The 20921-nt window shown below is 43.3% G+C and overlaps 1 protein-coding gene across 2 annotated transcripts in view; it reads left to right on the forward strand.

Annotated features, from left to right (window-relative positions):
* The window catches only part of LOC135527766 (chemokine-like protein TAFA-1), a 264346-nt gene that overhangs the window by 225021 nt on the left and 18404 nt on the right, over nucleotides 1-20921 (forward strand). For both annotated transcript variants that reach the window (XR_010453474.1, XM_064956322.1), the window contains exon 3: nucleotides 7633-7773. Coding sequence is in view for 1 of the 2 variants with exons in the window: in XM_064956322.1 (XP_064812394.1) it covers nucleotides 7633-7773 (141 nt within the window). In the remaining variant the exon portion in view is untranslated. The remainder of the gene's footprint in view (nucleotides 1-7632; nucleotides 7774-20921) is intronic.

Raw genomic sequence — 20921 nt, forward strand, 5'->3', positions numbered from 1 at the left:
GTTATGTTTGGGAAAAATCCTACACAAAACATCACTGAGTACCACTCATATTTTCGAGCATGGTGGTGACTGCATCATGTTATGGGTATGATTGTCATCAACAAGGACTAGGGAGTTTTTTAGGATAAAAAGAAACGGAATAGAGCTAAGCACAGGCAAACTCCTAGAGTTAAACCTGGTTCAGTCTGCTTTCCAAAAGACACTGGGAGAAAAATTCACCTTTCTGCAGGAAAATAACCTAAATCACAACGCCAAATATACAGTGGAGTTTCTTACCATGACAATGTGGAATGTTCCTAACTGGCCGAGTTAAAGTTTTTACTTAAATCGACTTGAATATCTATTGCAAGACTTGAAAATGGCTGTCTAGCAATGATCCAACTTGACCGAGCTTGAAGAATGTAAAAAATAATAATGTGCAAATATTGTACAATCCAGGTGTGCGAAGCTCTTAGAGACCTACCCAGAAATACTCACAGCTATAATCACTGTCAAAGGTGATTTGAATGTATTGACTCAGGGGTGTGAACGCTTATGTAAATTAGATTTTCATTTTCACTCAATTGGCAGACAATTTTTAAAGCATGTTTTCACTTTGTTATTAAGGGGTATTGTGTGTAGATGGGTGTGAAACATTTTTTTAATCAATTTAGAATTCAGGCAGTAACACAACAACATGTGGAATAAGTCAGAGGGTGTGAATACTTTCTGAAGGAACTGTATCAATTGTATTGTCACATAGTTTCATTTTAATGATATCACTCACCTAGGTAATCATTTGATGAAAGCCACAGGCCTCTAAAAGGAACAAATGAAATAATCATGTCTCTGTCACGAACAAATACAGTCATGGGTGGTTTCTCTATAATTTACTTGAAAAGAAAAAGCACTCTATGAAATGTGCAAAATAGGCTTTACAACATAGTGTTAAAACAACAGCTCAAAATGATTTAGTGCAACACTACAGGTGTTCATTTCTTACACTGAGAAAATGTAACAGCGTCAGCACAAAGCAAAGTGAGGCCACTCTAAATCAAGTGTTATATATTACACAGTAGATGTTGCGTGTCACTCTACAGTAGAGCTATGCAAATGCCACAATCAAGTTAATTTGAACACTTTAAGAGTTGAATGGGAAAAACTAAAGTGTTAAATCTTTAACACTTTTAAAAGTGTTATTTTAACACCAGTTCAGTGGGACACGTATGTTCACTGAAAATAGTGTACATTTAAGTTAAATGTACACCATTGATTTTGCTGTGTGCCATCCAGAGAACTTAGATATATTTAGCGACAATTGGCTTGAACGTGTTTCAGTGCCCACCTACTCAGGGTTGCCTTTGTTATCTAACCATGTTGGCTGGCGTCAGCCCTGTGAACACAGTGCTGTAGCAGGGCCGTCTCTGTCTGGCTCGGGATCAAGTCCTAGCGGATGATTCACTCACAGGGCTCGGGGCGCTCTGGTGTTGCTTTGGATTATTTTGAGTGTGAACCTGGGTGTCGAGCCAAGATGTAGCCTATTCCTTATGCATTTACAGAAATATGCCCTCTCTCCCAAACACGTGCACTTACACACAACCACGCACACACGCACGCACGCACACACACGCACACACACACACACACACACACACACACACACACACACACACACACACACACACACACACACACACACACACACACACACACACACACACACACACACACACACACACACACTCCCTCCTTTTGTTCCTTCACACATTCCTTTTCTTCACCAGGAGGTGTGAGTCAGAGAGTGTTAGTGGCAGCGAGGTGGTATGAACCTAGGCAACACACTTCCCTGGGAGATGACCTAGTCATGGTGTGTGTGAACCCACAAGCTACTGGGGCCGAGGCGGGGGCACCAAAGGCTACCATCAAAATACAGCAGCCGGCTCATATCAACCCCATTGAGGGGATTCCATCAATCCACACACAGAAGCCCTGCTGCCTGTTTAAACTTGCATTGCCTGGATGGACGTGGGGTCTTTGGTCTGAAAGACTCCAAAGCCTCCAGTGCTAGTCATGGGGCTGTGTAATTTCACACAGTTCTGACTCAGAGGGTGCATTTGAGCAGATGAAATATGGAGAGCATTAATTTAAGTCAGAGTGAACGACACGAAAACAGTTTTTCTGGCGAGGCTAGATTTCATCTCATTTGGAGTCCATATGATGTTGCTTTGTAGTGCATTTAAACATTATCTTAAGTAATCAGGGGAGTGTTCTTGGAGTTCCTCCTTGATGTTTAAGTAATGAGCTAAATCCCTCTGCCTGGCTGATAATGACGAGGGGCACCATTAAAGATACATGCACAGGGACAGCTGGGCCTCATCCACTTTGATGCCTCTGCCTCCTCAAACGAGTCATTAATATCTCCCATTTTCTTTCTTCATTTCTGATGCTTGCTGATTGCCAGTCCACCCGGTAAAGACCCAGCTAACTGATGCTAAAGACAGACTCGGCCAAACAGAATAGGGCTGTTTTGATGTCAGACTTATTTGTTAGCAATCAAAGCACTTCACAATGAATGTACTGCACCTACAGTATGTGTGCCATTCAAGCGTGAATACATTGTCTGAAATTAAGGGTCTGTTCCATAATGCATGGCCTTACTCCATCATGTTCCAGTGTGACTGAAAACAATTCACTTCAATGCTGTAGATAATGGAACACTGGTGGTACTTTAGTAGATATGTTTTTAACAGAAAACAGATTAAGAAAATATTGTTTTTAAGGTTCATAGTCGATAAGCTCTAAGGGTGAGGGGATGAAAAACTCAATTTGATTTCCATCACCACCTTCAAGCAAACTGCAAATGAACACAGCCCCCACTTAGTTCGATAAATGAAAGCCACAAATGATGTTTAATTCTTTGTTTTGGGTGTTTTCCCCTTACCTACTTATTGAAAGATAAAATCTTTATAACCACACTCCTGAGATTGAGTCTTTCTGCCCATTTAAACTAAACTTTGTGCTGTCAGTTAGTGATTAAAACCCCACACAGAGAAGAGGTAGAATGAAGGAAGCCAAAACAAAAGACCCCTCAAACATGAAAGAAAATGGAAAGAACACATCTTCTCTTGAGTGCATTGTGATTAAGATGTTGTGGGTTGAGAGGCCGTCACTGAGTGATTTAGACTGAACTTCTCAATTTGTGGAGTTTGTTGTTTCAGCAATACATACCGGCTTAATGGCCACTCTTGGAGTGAGAGTGAGAGAGAGAGAGAGAGAGAGAGGCAAACTCTGCATAGATTAGAGGCAGTTATCTCTATACTGACATAGACACAAACACTGCTATTGTCTCGTTGTCTGAACTGGCCAGATTTAGTGAGAGGGGAGTGAGTAGCCAGAATCCTCCCTGTCAATAACACAAGGCTCCTTTGCTCTCTTGCAAATTCTCCCTTTGCCTGATGTTGTCATTGGAGAGCCATACAGGATGTATGTGTGGGAGTGCACAATATACAGTACATGAGCGCAAAGACTTTCCGATCCTACCGTACTATAGCTTTCAAACTTGTTTCTCTGTGCTTTTTAATGGTGAGCGGTTAATTCAATATTGTGAATAATGGCTGACCTGTAAGCTTCCATTTCTCACCTCTTCTATCTCTTCATATTGAAGCGCTCTCTCATTAGTTGGGTTTTAATTGGCCATTGGGCTAAGATGAAAACAATGAAGCATCGATTTCCTTAAACATAATCACTTAATCACATTGTCTAATGACTGAAGTCACCGTGGGCTCCGAGGAGAAAAATGACCAGTCGATGCTCTCGTTGATGCCCTTCACCTCATCCACTCAAAGGGTAAAGAGCAGAACCACCTACTCCATTTGACCTGTTTGGATTAACCCTTTTAGCTGCTGTGACAGCCTGTAAATGGTCCATCCATCAAACACACACTCACATGTACACTGAGTGTACACATCATTAAGAACACCTCTTAATATTGAGTTGCACCCCATTTTGCTCTCAGAACAGACTCAATTCATCGGGGCATGGACTCAAGGTGTCAAACGCGTTCCACAGGAATGCTGGCCCATGTTTACGTCAATAATTCCCAAAGTTGTGTCATGTTGTCTGGATGTCCTTTGGGTTATGGAACATTCTTGATACACACGGGAAATTGTTGAGCGTGAAAAACCCATCAGTGTTGCAGTTCTTGACACAAACCGGTGTGCCTGGCACCTAGTACCATCCTCGTTCACTTAAATATTTTGCCTTGCCCATTCACCCTCTGAATGGCATACATACACAATCCATGTCTCAATTGTCTCAAGACTTAAACTTCCTTCTTTACCCTGTCACCTCCCCTTCATCTACATGATTGAAGTGGATTTAAAGCTGAAATATGTAACTTTTTGGGCGACCCGACCAAATTCACATAGAAAAGTGTGTTATAGATCTGTCATTCTCATTGAAAGCAAGTCTATGAAGCAGTATATCTGTTCTACTGTATGTGCAATATTTTTATGCTTCCCATTTTTTCATCTTTTGCTTTCTTTTTTGTACACCAGCTTCAAGCAGCTGAAAATACAACATATTTCATTATGGAAAAGATATTTCACAGCGGTTTAGATAGAACAATGATTCTCTACACTATCCTTGCTTGTTTTGTCACATAAACTAAAATAGGTTAACTATTAGAATTTTATCAACCAAGAAATATCGTAGCCATTTCTGCATAGTGCATGTTTAACAAGTGACATCAATAAGGGATCATAACATTCACCTGGATTCACCTGGTCAGTCTATGTCATGTAAAGAGTAGGTGTTCTTCATGTTTTCTACACTCAATGTGTATGTACATTTCACCTTGCATACATTCACATACACAGAGAGACAAATACATACACACACACATAGGCCAGGTGCACACACAGGCATACATGTACACACAAACAGGGTAATAGACAAATATTTGCCCTGTGCTGACATGGTCCAAATTAGCTTAGGTTTATGTGGACAGCATAATATACTATCCAAGTGGCCATTTGTCCTCTTAGTATCTCTCTCCTCTGGCTCCATGGTGTCAGAGCAGTCCCATTGTATGGCTCTCATTCTCTGTCTGCACAGATGGTACTGAGTAAACTGCTCTAATGTCCACCTGGCTGATGGCTGGACAAAGAGCTGCTTACCTGACCCCAGGGTCTGGAACTAAATAACACACATACACACACACGCAAGCATGCACACAGACAAACTCATACACACAACCACACAAACATACAAGTACTATGTTTTGATCAAGTATCCCATATGGGGGTCAGATAAAGAGGTTGCAAGATACCATAGTCTTTGAATATCCTTTGAAATGCTGTTCATACATGGTCATCAGAGGGCTTTATATTTCCTATGGACAAAACAGCTGATTCCTCATGGAAATGCATTTTCAGCATTAAGGAGTCTGATGGAATCATTGTGGTTTTAGACCAACCGATAAAAGGCCAGGGGGTTAGATAAATATTCTCTTGGTAGACATGACTTGAAAGTGGACATTTTGTGAGTTCTGCCTCTACCACAGACTTGAAAGCATGTCTCCAGGCAGGAAACTACCAGTAAAATATTCAACTAGTCCAGCATATTGTGGGTTTTGCGGTTTAAATATAGCGCACTCAAGGGATTACTTCCTCACTTCTATGGTTTGTGTTCTGCCTCATGGCCCGATATATCAACACCTAAGCTTGTGGAGAGTGACATTAATACTGCAGGACAGCGGCGGCCAACATGACTGCAAATTTTCTCCTTTTAATCCCAGTCCCCACTGCCTGTGGTCTGGGCATGGCAGCCCTTGATGAACATGTGAGCAGGAAAGTGTTACCAAACCTGTCCATCCCGGTGTGAGCTCAGCTCAGACCTTTTTTTCAGGATCCACCCACTTCAGACATTTACAGGGCCTGCCTTCAATAAAAAAATATAACAATTTTATCACCATCTTTAAAATGCAAAGCCACCATAAAGAAAAACACACTGCTACAAAAGAGGAAGTGTTCTTTGGCTCCTGTTTGCCACTACTCTTTCTCCAATTATCCTTCTCTCCTCCCCTCTGTGTCCTCGGATGAGCTCCAGTTTAAATGTTGGACGGTGGTGTCTGTGGCGATGGCTGTCGCAGGAAGATAAAGAGTTTTTCCTGGGGCATGAGGAGAGGGCCACACAGTGATTTAGGGCCCCTCTCCTGCATCTCCTCTGGCTGCATTAGCCAGCCACCTTATAATTGTGTGAAAGGGGCACTCCCAGTGTCTCCGTCATTACTCACCGACCCAGTTGCGGGCTCTGTCAGGCCCCTGCCCTGTCCCTCTGTCTCCATCCCCCTATCCCTCTGCCGTTCTCTCTCTCTTTAGACAAGGAGGCCCCATCAGCCCCTCACTCCCCAGGGCGATTCCTCTTGTTACTTGGACCCACCAGTGGCATTGGCGGGTTTCTCCTCTTCTCTCTCTGAATTTGTCTGACACTGTCTTTTGTCAGAACAAGGTCCATTGTGCTGCAGTTGTTGTGAATGATATCACCTCTGCAGGAGAGCCATTGTGAGTGGAGTGAATGGAGGCTGGTTTAACCCAGTCGGCCTGGTTAAGAACTGATGTGTGTAGTCATAATGAGAGGAGCGTAATTGCTCTGTATCTCCAGGCCTTCACTCCAGAACCCCAGGAGGATTTCTCACCTACTGGAACATATGAATATCATATGCAGGATCTCAGGGATGCAAAGACAGCCACATTAATGTGAGAGCAGAGCATCATTTCCTCATCACCAGGGAGTGATTTGTATGGAGTGAGGAACTCTGAGAGTCAAATTAGAATCATCTAAATGCCTTTAGGGGCAATTTGCAACTCATGCTATGGTGAAAAGGATAACATAGTAATTGCATGTTGTGTGACTTACGTTTATAATGATGTGAATTTATTTTATTTTCAGCAGGGTTTTTAACATTTGCATGCAGTATATGATGATATGAACTAATGATTAAAGTTCAGGATGTTAAAAACAACAAATGTTTTTAACCTCATCATTTTTTAAGATAATATTTGTAACCATACAGTAGAAGCAAATTAAAAGAAGCACAGTGGTCTTATTTAGCACAATGTGTTTTTTATAGTCCGCTGTAGATGATGTATTACATGTTTGTATTCACAGCAGGGATTTATTTTATTTCTAGCATACCATTTTCTACCCTCCGCATATACCATTTTATTATCCAACATGAATCCTACTCTTGACGTTCTAGTATACTGTATGCTCCACGGTAATTATCCAATCTGTAACCATGTACGCTGAGAGTCGGGAAGCAAGTTCAGGGAATGAATACATTTAATAAATAAACCAACATGAACAAAACAAGAAACACGAACAGCGCACCGACATGAAACAGATACACAAACCATAACGCCTGGGGAGGGAACCAAAGGGAGGGACATAAATAGGGCAGGTAATCAAGGAGGTGATGGAGTCCAGGTGAGTGACAATAAGCGCTGGTGCGCGTGACAATGGTGACAAGTGTGCGTAATAATCAGCAGTGTGGTGACCTAGAGGCCAGAGAGGGAGTATACGTGACACAATCAAACTCCTCAGCTCCCCTGTGGTAGGCTAACCAGTCTGTCCCTCTGTGTGTGTCCTCAGAAGGAGGGACGTGTGAGGTGATCGCAGCCCACCGGTGCTGTAATAAGAACCGTATCGAGGAGCGCTCCCAGACGGTCAAGTGCTCCTGTCTACCGGGGAAAGTGGCCGGGACGACACGCAACAAACCCTCTTGTGTGGACGGTAAGGACATGTTCACAGTATGTTATTTACTTTCATCAACACATATGTTTTGTTTTACTACATGCTGTATGTCATATGTGTTGTATCCATCATTGGCTGAGTAGTCAGATGTTTTATTGTAAAAAGAAATGTAGTTTAGAGGTACTTTGTTACAGTAGTTTCTAACATTGTAATTCTAACATTACGTTTGAGAGAGACAGCCACATGCTGAGGTGTTTAATCTATTTTCCTCCTGATGTGGCTCATTCCTGCATGACTCTCTTCTGTCTTAGTGAAGTCATTTAAGATAATGAAGCACTCTTAGTTGGAGACTAAGTTGAACCTGGGTAAGTGCTGCAAAGGGAGACAATCAATACCTCAGGTGCACTGTTGAGCACCTGGGAATGGCCCATGTTTCACATTGCATGGCCCAAGGCAGCTTAGGTTCATAAATGAATAAATGAAAAACAACTCTGGCAACCCCTGGGCTGACACACCTGAAACGCCTAACTGAGGAAAATAATCAACACAGTTACAGGGGAATGGAGAGCACAGGCAGTCACAAGCACAGTGGGATAGAACAGCTCAGAGAGCCTAGCTCCTTCACGCCTTCAGATCTCATATATCCTGATGCCCTCTTTATTGTTTCACCTCAAACTCCTCAAAGATGAAAGTCATCTAGGCTGGCCTCACAAAGGATCGACACCGAGACGTCTTCATTATGAAAGACATTGCAATGACGGGGCGCACGTCTGCCCTCTTCAATCCCTTGGCTTGCTCCATCTTGATCAGTTCTGCAATATGAATTAGATATGAGTCTTGAGACACAAAACTTAGCAATTTCATCCTCAAACCAACTGCATAAACCTTTAAGGCTAAGGACTCCGAACTTGGTTGACTCACCCTCCTTAAGAAAGCATGCTCAGTGCATTTCACAAAGGGGAAAACCCTCTGAAAGAAACATTTAAAGAGTTCTAACCTTGAAAACAGCACTGCAGTTCTTCCAGCAGAAAGTTTTGTCCCCACACAGACTAGACAGCCAACCAAACAATGTCTCCTCCACTCTACCATGACAACATGTTTTAACCATGGCCCTCTGTTTGTGTATGTTAACTAAACATGGCCTTCACATAACAGAAACTGATTTCTATATTTACACTGCCTTGATGTGATCAGTTGATGGGATCCAGATAGGAGAGGATGGAGAGGATGGGGAGGAGGGAAGGGAGGGAGGGAGAATGAATAGATAGAAGAGGATGGAAAGGATGGAGAGGAGGGAAGGGAGGGAGAATGAATAGATAGGAGAGGATGGAGAGGATGGGGAGTGAGTTGGTGAGGAAGGGAGAATGAATAGATAGGAGAGGATGGAAAGGATGGAGAGGAGGGAAGGGAGGGAGGGAGAATGAATAGATAGGAGAGGATGGAGAGGATGGAGAGTCAGGTGGTGGGGAAGGGAGAATGAATAGATAGGAGAGGATGGGGGGTGAGGTGGTGGGGAAGGGAGAATGAATAGATAGGAGAGGATGGAAAGGATGGAGAGGAGGGAAGGGAGGGAGGGAGAATGAATAGATAGGAGAGGATGGAGAGGATGGAGAGTGAGGTGGTGGGGAAGGGAGAATGAATAGATAGGAGAGGATGGAGAGGATGGGGAGTGAGGTGGTGGGGAAGGGAGAATGAATAGATAGGAGAGGATGGAGAGGATGGAGAGGATGGAGAGTGAGGTGGTGGGGAAGGGAGAATGAATAGATAGGAGAGGATGGAGAGGATGGGGAGTGAGGTGGTGGGGAAGGGAGAATGAATAGATAGGAGAGGATGGAGAGGATGGGGAGTGAGGTGGTGGGGAAGGGAGAATGAATAGATAGGAGAGGATGGAGAGTGAGGTGGTGGGGAAGGGAGAATGAATAGATAGGAGAGGATGGAGAGGATGGAGAGGATGGAGAGTGAGGTGGTGGGGAAGGGAGAATGAATAGATAGGAGAGGATGGAGAGGATGGGGAGTGAGGTGGTGGGGAAGGGAGAATGAATAGATAGGAGAGGATGGAGAGGATGGGGAGTGAGGTGGTGGGGAAGGGAGAATGAATAGATAGGAGAGGATGGAGAGGATGGAGAGGATGGGGAGTGAGGTGGTGGGGAAGGGAGAATGAATAGATAGGAGAGGATGGAGAGGGTGGGGAGTGAGGTGGTGGGGAAGGGAGAATGAATAGATTGGAGAGGATGGGGGTGAGGTGGTGGGGAAGGGAGAATGAATAGATAGGAGAGGATGGAGAGGATGGGAGGGAGGGCTGAGAGATGTTCACACTTCATGCCTCTGTGCTCCTGGGTCCTGCAGTGAGGGAAGAATCCCTGTACCTGTTACTGTATTGATTAGCAACCTATTATAAAGAGAGTGGGGATGAAATGGAAATGACAAGTCACTGAGCAGCAATGTTCCAGCAGTGAGCACCACAGAGAAAGAGAGAGAGAGAGAGAGAGAGAGAGAGAGAGAGAGAGAGAGACACACAGATAGAGAGAGAAAGACACAAGGATAAAGAGACACACAGAGAGAGAGAGAGAGAGAGAGAGAGAGAGAGATAGAGAGAGTGAGAAAGCGAGAGAGTTGTCTGTTGTTTGTGTGGTTCTGTGTGCCCCTGTTCAATTCTGTGAGGGTGAGGGTTTATAGACCTGTGTAGTCAGTGTTCTGTGACTGTCCCCTCAGTGGTGTGAAGGGGTGCACTAGCCTGGCTAAAAAGATTGAACTCATCCCCAGGTCTCCCGTTATTAATGCTTAATCTGTGATGAGAAATGATGCTACCACCCAGGCTGGCTCATTTCGCCCTCAAGGGGATACCCGCTGTGACCATTCCATACACATACATTGGACACAACCACACACAAATACACACTTGAACACAGACACACACACACACACACACACACACACTAAGCTTCCCTCCACATGCACCAAGTCCTGTACTGTATAAGTGGCAAGAAGTACACTTCTTTCATCAGATAAAGTCTTTCAGACAGAATCCTGAGTGTATTAACTGTCATTAGCATCAAACAATCAAACCTTTAAACCCCTTAACAGAGAAAAGGGAATGAAGATAAAACAGATCTAATGACATTGTTTTATATGTAATGTTTACTCCTTTGTAGATATTATTGATCAGTATCTGTGTGTGATGCTTCCTCTGGGATTGGTAACTGATTGGGTTATGTATTAATGCATGGGAATGTGGTGCTTGTGTTGGAGGCTGGCGCCAAACACAGTCAGTGGGGGAGTGCTGTCAGCTTTTTCCCAGCATGTGAATTGATTATTAGCATTGACAAAGAGAACTACGTCCCAGTTATGTCAGGGCCAACAAGACTCTTAGTTAGGAACATCCCTTTTAACAAGTCAAACGCTGCGGCTTATTTCTCACAGCCCATGCTAGGCCAATCAAATACGTTCAGATTAGATGCTGTCACTGCATCGCTGCCTTTATCCTGCTCTGAGATATGCAAGTGCACAAGTACTGTACACACACTTTCTGCACACACGTGTCATGGATCCCTCTGGAACTTTAATGGCCCACACCTGTCCCCTATTCCCAATGATTAGTAGTTATATAAGTGTGCCCTTTGGTTTCCATTGAGCTGTCCATTATTGTTACAATTTCTGTTGGTGCGTGTGAGTACCTGTGCTGTGTGTTTTGGCTTTCGTGCCATTCTGGATTGCGCAGATGATTGCGGGTCTCGTCCCGTGGGTTAAACGCTGTGCGCGTGTTATTTATTTGGGGTACTCCTTGCTCTTTTGTTTGGGTTTCTACCCTGTGTTTTGTATACCATTAAGGGAGAAAGAGGGAATGGCCCGTCCGAAGACGCTGTGACTGGTCGGTCCAGGCCCCTGCCGCAACTTCGGGAACTGCAACCGGGTTGTCCGTCACCACAACGGGTCTGTCCGGCAACGCCTCTTCAGCAGCTACAACTGGCCCGTCGCCACTGCTACTGGTTCGTCCAACGACGATGCAACTTTGGCAGCTGCATCTGTTCTTGATCGACCGGCACTGCGTTCCTGTGATTGTCCTCGAGGCCGGTGTCGTTGCCCTGTGTGTTTTGGCTTTCGTGTCATTGTGGATTGTGCAGATGATTACGGGTCTCGTTCCGTGGGTTAATCATTGTGCACTTGTGTTATTTATTTGAGGTATTCCTCGCTCTTTTGTTTTGGGTTTCTACCCTGTGTTTTGTTACGTGTTTGTTTGGGCTTCGTCCCCGTGCCTTTATATGGCAGGCCCTAATTTAGTTCAATAAAAACCGCTATTACGAATTCCTGTCTCACCCAAATCATTTATACCAGCGTGACAGCAGGTGCACACACACACACACACACACAGGCAAAGGATGTTTGCACCCCCTCTGCCACAAAGAATATACATAGTAGGTGTGTGTCTATCAGTGATGATTTCTTAACATAAGCAAATTACACGCACGTTCTCTAAAACACACATGCATCACACACACATTTATTTTCCATCGTGAGCATATTAAGCGTGGTGCTAGCCACTGATGGGGAATGAACTCTCCTGTTTGGCTGCGGGCGGGTATTGCTGAGCATGACAGGTTGACATGGTACATTTGAGAAACGTACGGGGGAAAGCACACATGAACGCGAGCTTCTTCAAGGGTAGAAAGAGATACCTGATCATCCACACACTCTGCTGATCAAAGGAATCATCTGAATGAAGCCAGCTACAGGATATCAAAGCACTCGGAATAAACAGCGTAGTTTGATGAGACCCTTCAAAAGACATTGTCTTTCCATACATACTGTACGCAAGGCCATTGCCATGATTAGTAATATCTATGTTTCAAAAAGAAAACTCCTAATTATATCTGGAGATGTGACATGCTACATATTTCAAAATACAATGCAGTAGTATCATCCTGAAGTGCAGGAATAAATCAGTCACGTTGCATTTAAAACATCTGGTCTTTTTCTATAACACTTATGCTGGCTGTGTGTCTGTGTGGATGAATTAAAGCAGGCCTGGCTTTCCATGATTACCTCAAAGTTAAGAGTACAAAGTCTAAATCCTATGACATCTAAAGAAAGTCACACAAAATGAAGATAAAATCCACTTATTGGAAGACCTCTGTCCATCCCAGTATGGTTCACTCACTTCTGACTTTGAGAAAGTATTCTCACCCCTTGACTTTTCCCCAATTTGTTGTTTTACAGCCTGAATTTAAAATGGACAAAATGGAAATTGTATTTCACTGATCGACACACAATACCCCATAATGTCAAACTGGAATTTAGCATGTTGAATGTTTTACAAATTAATTAAACATTAAATATGCTTAACAAGTCACATCACAAGTTGCATGGCCTCACTCTGTGTGCAATAACAGTGGTTAACATGATTTTTGAATGACTAGCCCATCTCTATACCCCACACATACATCTGTCAGGTCCATCAGTCAAGTAGTGATTTTTGTAGTTACTCCACAATACTAACCTAAATGACAGAGTGAAAAGAAGGAAGCCGTACAGAATAGTTTGAGTGGCTTTGTTACAGTTTTGACTTAAATTGTCTTGAAAATGGAGAGAATGGAGAGTATTCAGACCCCTTTACTTTTTCCACATTTTTTACGTTACAGCTAAAATTGATTATTGTTATTGTTATCTAAACACAATATCCCATTATGACAAAATGAAAGCAGGTTTTCAGAAATATTTGCAAATGTATTACAAATAAAAAACAGAAATACCTTATTTACATAAATATTCAGACCCTTTGCTATGAGACTCGAAATTGAGCTCAGGTGTATCTTGTTTCCATTGATCACCCCTGAGATGTTTCTACAACTTGATTGGAGTTCACCTGTGGTAAATTCAATTGATTGGACATGATTTAGAAAGGCACACAACTGTCTATATAAGGTCCCACAGTTGACAGTGCATGTCAGAGCAAAGTCCAAGCCATGAAATCGAAAGAATTGTTCGTAGAGCTCCGAGACAGGATTGTGTCGAGGCACAGAACTCGGGAAGGGTACCAAAATATTTCTGCAGCATTGAAGATCCCCAAGTTTGGAACCACCAAGACTCTTCCTAGAGCTGGCCGCCCGGCCAAACTGAGCAATCGGTGGAGAAGGGCTTTGGTCAGGGAAGTGACCAAGAACCCAATCGCCACTCTGACAGAGCTTCAGAGTTCCTCTGTTGAGATGGGAGAACCTTCCAGAAGGACAACCATCACTGCAGCACTCCACCAATCAGGCCTTTATCATAGAGCCACTCCTCAGTAAAAGGCACATGACAGCCCACTTGGAGTTTGCCAAAAGGCACCTAAAGAAACAAGATTCTCTGTTTTTTAAACCAAGATTGAATTCTTTGGCCTGAATGCCAAGCATCACATTTGGAGGAAACCTGGCACCATCCCTAACCTGAACAATGGTGGTGGCAGCATCATGCTGTGGATATGTTTTTCAGTGGCAGGGATTGGGAGACTAGCAAGGATAGAGGGGAAAAAATGTTTTTGTTTTGTCATTATGGGGTATTGTGTGTAGATTGATGAGGGGAAAAACAATTGAATCCATTTTAGAATAAGGATGTAATGTAAAGAAATGTGGAAAACATCAACGGGTCTGAATACCTTTGAATGCACTGTATATATATATATATATATATAATTCTTCCACTTTGACATTAAATTATTTTTTGTAGACCATTGACAAACAAATGACAATGAAATCCCACTTTGTAACACAACTAAATGTGGAAAAAGTCCAGATGCGTGAATACTTTCTGAAGCACTGGATGTACCCACCTGTGAAGGGGCAAACCTGCAAGGCCTGAACCTGGTGCAGATACAGCCCCAGGGTAAGGTCAGGAGCACAGTGCTGTAGCATCCCAGAAAAATGCCTCCTTTCTCGCTGCATGACCGCCCGACATGAGCAGAGTTCAAATCGAAACAAACACTGAAGGCTTCATATGAGTCAGAGGATGGTTTTTTTTGTTCAATTTGAGATTATAGACCAGAACCCGATACAGTAGCTAATGTCCTCTAACTTTGTCGCATCTTCCACCATTGAAGACATCATTAGACACTTGACCTTTCAACTGACGTGTTCCTCACTAGGGGCAGGAGTCATTCAGACAGTCAGAGCTATTCTTTATGTGTTCTGCGCCCCTCACACTTCCACAATGACTAATTCACTTCTGAACACTTTGAAGTTCTATCCATTCTCAACATACTTTTTTTTGCAAGAGCCATTGTTAGAATTGACAAGTAATGGACAATTCAAAGACTCTTTCATCAGAAGAAATACAGTTTTCCAACAACCACTCGAGCACACTTCAAGACGAATAACTCTTAGAAACACTCCAAGACACAGTACACACACAAATACACACTTGTTGCGTTCCACAAATACAGGCTGTGGTCCAAAGGTGGTCATTACGATTGTAACATGTTGGAAATGTAATGATTGAGATGCCAAACGATAGTGTCTGAATAGCTAGCTAATCAAGAGCCAATCTGGTACTGTGAAGAGCAACGATTAATATAGAATAATGGCTTGTGAATCCGACCTCACATCTGAGGTCTCTGTCTTGGCCCCTCCATAATTACACACTGGCGTTTTTATCCCAGCTCTATTGACCTTCTCCAGCCTTATTACTGCCATTACACACTGGCCAGTCTCCCTGGGATTACAGCCAGGCTCATCTCCCTGTGTAAGGACTGAACGAGCCTCTTCATTAGATCAATCAGCCTATCAAATCAAATCAAATTTTATTTGTCACTTGCGCCGAATACAACAGTTGTAGACCTTACCGTGAAATGCTTACTTACAAGCCCTTAACCAACAATGTAGTTTAAGAAATAGACTTAAGAAAATATTTACTAAATAATGTAAAAAATCTAACAAAAAAGTTACACAATTTAATAACAATAACGAGACAGGAAGCTTGGCCGCAGTGATGTGTTGGGCCGTAACGGACTACCCTCTGTAGCGCCTTACGACCGGATGCTGAGCAGTTGCTATACCAGGCGGTAATGCAACCGGTCAGGATGCTCTCGATTGTGCAGCTGTAAAAAAAATTGAGGATTTGGAGTTGCAAATCTTTTCAGTCTCCTGAGGGGGAAAAGGCGTTGTCGTGCCCTCTTCACAACTGTCTTGTTGGTGATGTGGACACCAAGGAACTTGAAACTCACAACCAGCTCCACTAAAGCCCCGTCAATGTTAATGGGGGCCTATTCGGCCCTCCTTTTCCTGTAGTCCACGATTCGCTCCTTTGTCTTCCTCACATTGAGGGAAAGGTTGTTGTCCTTGTACCACACTGCAAGGTCTATGACCTCCTCCCTATAGGATGTCTCATCGCTGTCGGTGATTAGGCTACCACTGTTGTGTCGTCAGCAAACTTAATGATGGTGTTGGAGTGGGTGAACAAGGAGTACAGGAGGGGACTAAGCACACACCCCTGAGGGGCCCCAGTGTTGAGGATCAGCGTGGCAGATGTGTTGTTGCCTACCCTTACCACCTGGGGGCGACTCTTGATGAAGTCCTGGATCCAGTTGCAGTCCTGGATCCAGAAGTCCTGGTGTTTAGTCCCATGTTCTTAGTTTAGTTTGCCCAGTTTGTTGTTTTTGTTACTGGTCAGGTGAGAGAGGACTCATGACTGATTAATATGGACATATGTGATTGATGGGTCAGAGACAGACTCTGACTGAGGTAGACTGATTGGAGAGTGGGAGAGTGTTGCTGGCTATAAGAGGCTGGAGGGACATGGTGCCAGACAGAGGGGCACGGAGGGACAGAGGGGTAATAGAGAGAAGCAGAGGGGGGTAGGGACAGTTCACTGTTATCCAGTGTGGGCCATTGATCCATGCCCCCAAACTGTAAATTAACACCTGCAGAAAAGCATGAAAATGTAAACCCTAATTGCTTTCCACTCTTGATCCCGACCCAAGGCGATCGATTTGAGTGGCGTAGGAGAAAGACACTGAGGGCCACCGAAGCTATTGGAAAACCATCCATTTTGCCTTGATTAATTTAAGTCCAGTCAACCATTCTAAGGCTTGTTCTGATGTTAAAAATCATTTGCTATTCATTGAACTGTCAGACATGTGTCTGTATAACGAGGGCATGTCTCTTTGAACACCTTGACAGACTCTCATCTGTCAAGGTGTTCAAACATTCTGTTACCTGGCAGACATGTCTGGGTCAATGTATCTATCATATACTGTAACTACCCCACTGTGTATTTGACGGACAAATAATATAAGCCATTTAGCCGACACTTCTCTCCAAAGTGACTAAGAGTCATGCAAGCATACATTTCACATATAGTTGGCCCCAGGAATTGAACCCACAACCTTGGTGGTGCAAGCATTATGCTATACCAACTGAGCTACAGAGGACAATAATATGCACAAGGTCTGTCATGTCATATTTTCAATCGATTCCAGACCCCACTTTCATGTGTTTGTCCGTTAACGTTAATGTCAAACCTCGTGACAGGATGATTGTTGAGTGACAAGGGAAAGATTAGCGTTTGTAATGACATGTAATACTGTTGGCCGTGCTGCTTCGTCTGTACCACAACTCACTATAAAAATATTTGTTATCTCCACGAGGTTAACCTCTACAGGTAAAGGTGGAATTAACATATGAGAAATCTGTCATACAGTACTTTATCAATCATGGTTCTACCAATAGTGTGACAGACAGACAAACGGACAGACAGACAGACCATGTTTGTGATGACCAGTCCTGCTCCGGTAATCCACATCCCCTTCATACTGTTCGGGAGAGGAAGAAACAGGAGGAGTCGTGGTTGTGACGTTTGTGTTGGTGGTGGGAGAGGGGGAAGGGGAAGTACAGTAGGGGTGGAATGGGCCACTGGAGAGTGAGGAATGGATCCTAGCCCATAGAATGGCACTTTCCCAGCAGCCAAGGTCACTGAGAAAGAGATATCCTGGCCTGGATTCAGAAGATCTGGAGCTCTACATTAACCCTGAGTCTCTCCTTTAGCCCCTGTGGATCTCTGACTCCCTCCATGTACTGGATCACACAGAAAGGGCTACCAAGTTAAGGCCTGCTATTTAAGTTGGGGTGTCAGTTTGGCTTTTTATGATGATGATCTTATGATTGAGATGAGGAAGTCAGCTGCTGTTTGCCACTGTCTTACCAATTTACACTATATATGCAAAGTTATGTGGACACCCCTTCAAATTAGTAGATTTGGCTATTTCAGCCACACCTTTTGCTAAAGGGGGGGGGGATCGAGCACACATCCATGCAATCTCCATAGACAAACATTGGCAGTAGAATGGCCTTACTGAAGAGCTCTGTGACTTTCAACATGGCACTGACATAGGATGCCACCTTTCCAACAAGTCAGTTCGTCCAATTTCTGCACTGCTAAATCTGCCCCGGTCAAATGTAAGTGCTGTTATTGTGAAGTGGAAATGTCTAGGAGCAACAACGGCTCAGCCGTGAAGTGGTAGGCCACACACGCTCACAGAATGGCACCACCGAGTGCTGAAGTGAGTATAAATGGTCTGTCTTCGTTGCAACACTCACTACCGAGATCCAATCTGCCTTTGGAAGCAATGTCAGTACAATAACTATTTGTCGGGAGCTTCATGTGTGTAAAGCTCGCCACCTTTGGACTCTGGAGCAGTGGAAACGCATTCTCTAGAGTGATGAATCACACTTCACCATCTGGTAGTCCAACGGATGAATCTGGGTTTGGCGGATGCCAGGAGAACAATTCCTGCCCGAATGAATAGTGCCAACTGTAAAGTTTGGTGGAGGAGGAATAATGGTCTGGGGCTGTTTTTCATGGATTGGGCTAGGCCCCTAAGTTCCAGTGAAGGGAAATCTTAACGCTACAACATGCAATGACATTCTAGACGATTCTGTGCTTCCAACTTTGTAGCAACAGTTTGGGGAATGCCCTTTGCTGTTTCAGCATGACAATGCCCCCGTGCACAAATCAAGGTCCATACAGAAAAGGTTTGTCGAGATCGGTGTGGAAGAACTTGAAAGGCAACAGAGTCCTGACCTCAACCCCATCGAATACCTTTGGCATGAATTGGAATGCCGACTGCAAACCTGGCCTAATTGCACAACATCAGTGCCCGACCTCACTAATGCTCTTGTGGCTGAATGGAAGCAAGTCCCCGCAGCAATGTTCCAAAAACTAGCAGAAAACCTTCCCAGAAGAGTGGAGACTGTTATGGCAGCAAGGGGGGACCAACTCCATATTAATGCCCATGATTTTGGAATGAGATGTTTGACAAGCAGATGTACACATACTTTTGGTCATGTAGTGTACATCTTGTCTGTATTATTACTGCTGTAGACATGATACTCTGGACTATTGAATTCCCTTGCACAGAAAGCCATATGCTGCTTATAATGTGGTCAGGGGTTAGTGTCCCTGAGAGATGTTTGACAGGCATATACAATTGGCTGGCGCTATAGAAATGACTAACGCACACATAGACAGTGCATATTTTGCAGCACACAGTGTAAGGAGAAGTCAGTGTGGCGTGGAGTATAGTAAATACCATTTTTCTGTCATGCAAACTACAGCTCATCTTTCAACTCCTCTGGTGAGGCAGTGTTTTAATCTCAGCTCTCTCGACCTCTCTCTCTCTCTCTCTCTCTCTCTCTCTCTCTCCTTTCTCCATCTGTCTCTCTCTCTTTTCCATTCCAAAGGATTGATTCGTACTTTGCAGGTATTACTTTACCATTTTCAATTTAGAGAGGATTCTGCATTCAAAGTGTTCAATATAAATCCTTCTCGCTGCTCGTATAATGAAAAACAAGTTTCCAGGTGTTTCTGGTCAGAGCAAAAAAAGTAGCTTAATGGAAAACATGTTCATTGCAGCACAGGAAGTGGCAGAGTATCAATTGTTGAAAATGATCAGACATGTCGCCTGGAGCACCAGGCTTTTTAATTTTTTTACGATGGTGTTTGTCCTGCTTAGTCCTGGCTAAAATAATTAATTTTATTATTTTCTGAACTTGTATTTATTCAGGGTAGCCCAATTGAGACCAGGGTCTTGATCCCAATGGTATTCTCACAATAGGAAGAACAATTTGCAATACAATTAAAACAAGATAATAAAAATAACCACAAGGCACAACCTCAACACCACAATTTCAACAAATAAACCACTACAATCAATTGAAACAACTGCACTCCTCAATAAATAAATTCAACACCAGAGTCCTAAACTGCCCTTGTGGCACCAGGGAATCAAGATGCAAGGAATTTTGTAAGTTATTCCAACAATGTGATTCACTGAAACTAAAGGAGGAATTGGTCGAGACCAGAGGGACCACAACAGTAAACCAATCCTGCGAGCGGGTTTGGTAGCTCATTCTTTTATACGTTAGCAATGAAGTTAGGTAATGGTAGTAGGGCTTTGCAATCAAAAAGGGGAAAATGAATTGATCTATGGGACTTTAATGATGACCAGCTAACTTTTTGATACAGGATGCCGTGGTGAGTATTACAACTGTCACCAGAGATAAAACGAATGGCGTTATATTAGACGGCATCCAAAGGTTTAAGAGTAGTGGCTGCTGCAATCTGGTCTCACCATAATCAAGAACTGGCAGGAAAGTTGACTGTACAATCTGCTTTCTGACTATTTAGGGAGTGGCAAGATCTATTTAAAAAAATGGGGATATTTTTAACTAGCTCAACCATATGTTTTGTCAATTCAAATGCCCAGATATTTGAAGGCAGTAACCTGATCAATGAGAGAACCATTCAATTAATAAATATGTAGTCCATCTGAAACATTCTTCTGAGAACTAGAAAACAACATGCACAGTTGAAGTCAGAAGTGTACATACACTTAGGTTGGAGTCATTAAAACTCGTTTCTCAACCACTCCACAAATTTCTTGTTAAAAAACTTCTTAAGGCTAGCGGAACCCCTAGCCAATATCCACTGAAATGCAGATCGCGAAATTCTAAAATATATATATATTTTTTAATTTAACTTTCATACATTCAAAAGTGCAATACACCAAATTAAAGCTTAACTTCTTGTTAATCTACCCATCTACCCAAGCACACATTCAATTATGCTAAGTCAGCGCCAAGTCACAGAAAAACATACAGCGATTTTCCAGACAAAGAGAGGAGTCACAAAAAGCAGAAATAGAGATAAAATGAATCACTAAC

Source organism: Oncorhynchus masou, chromosome 5, assembly GCF_036934945.1.
Source record: "Oncorhynchus masou masou isolate Uvic2021 chromosome 5, UVic_Omas_1.1, whole genome shotgun sequence".
Lineage (NCBI taxonomy): Eukaryota > Metazoa > Chordata > Actinopteri > Salmoniformes > Salmonidae > Oncorhynchus > Oncorhynchus masou.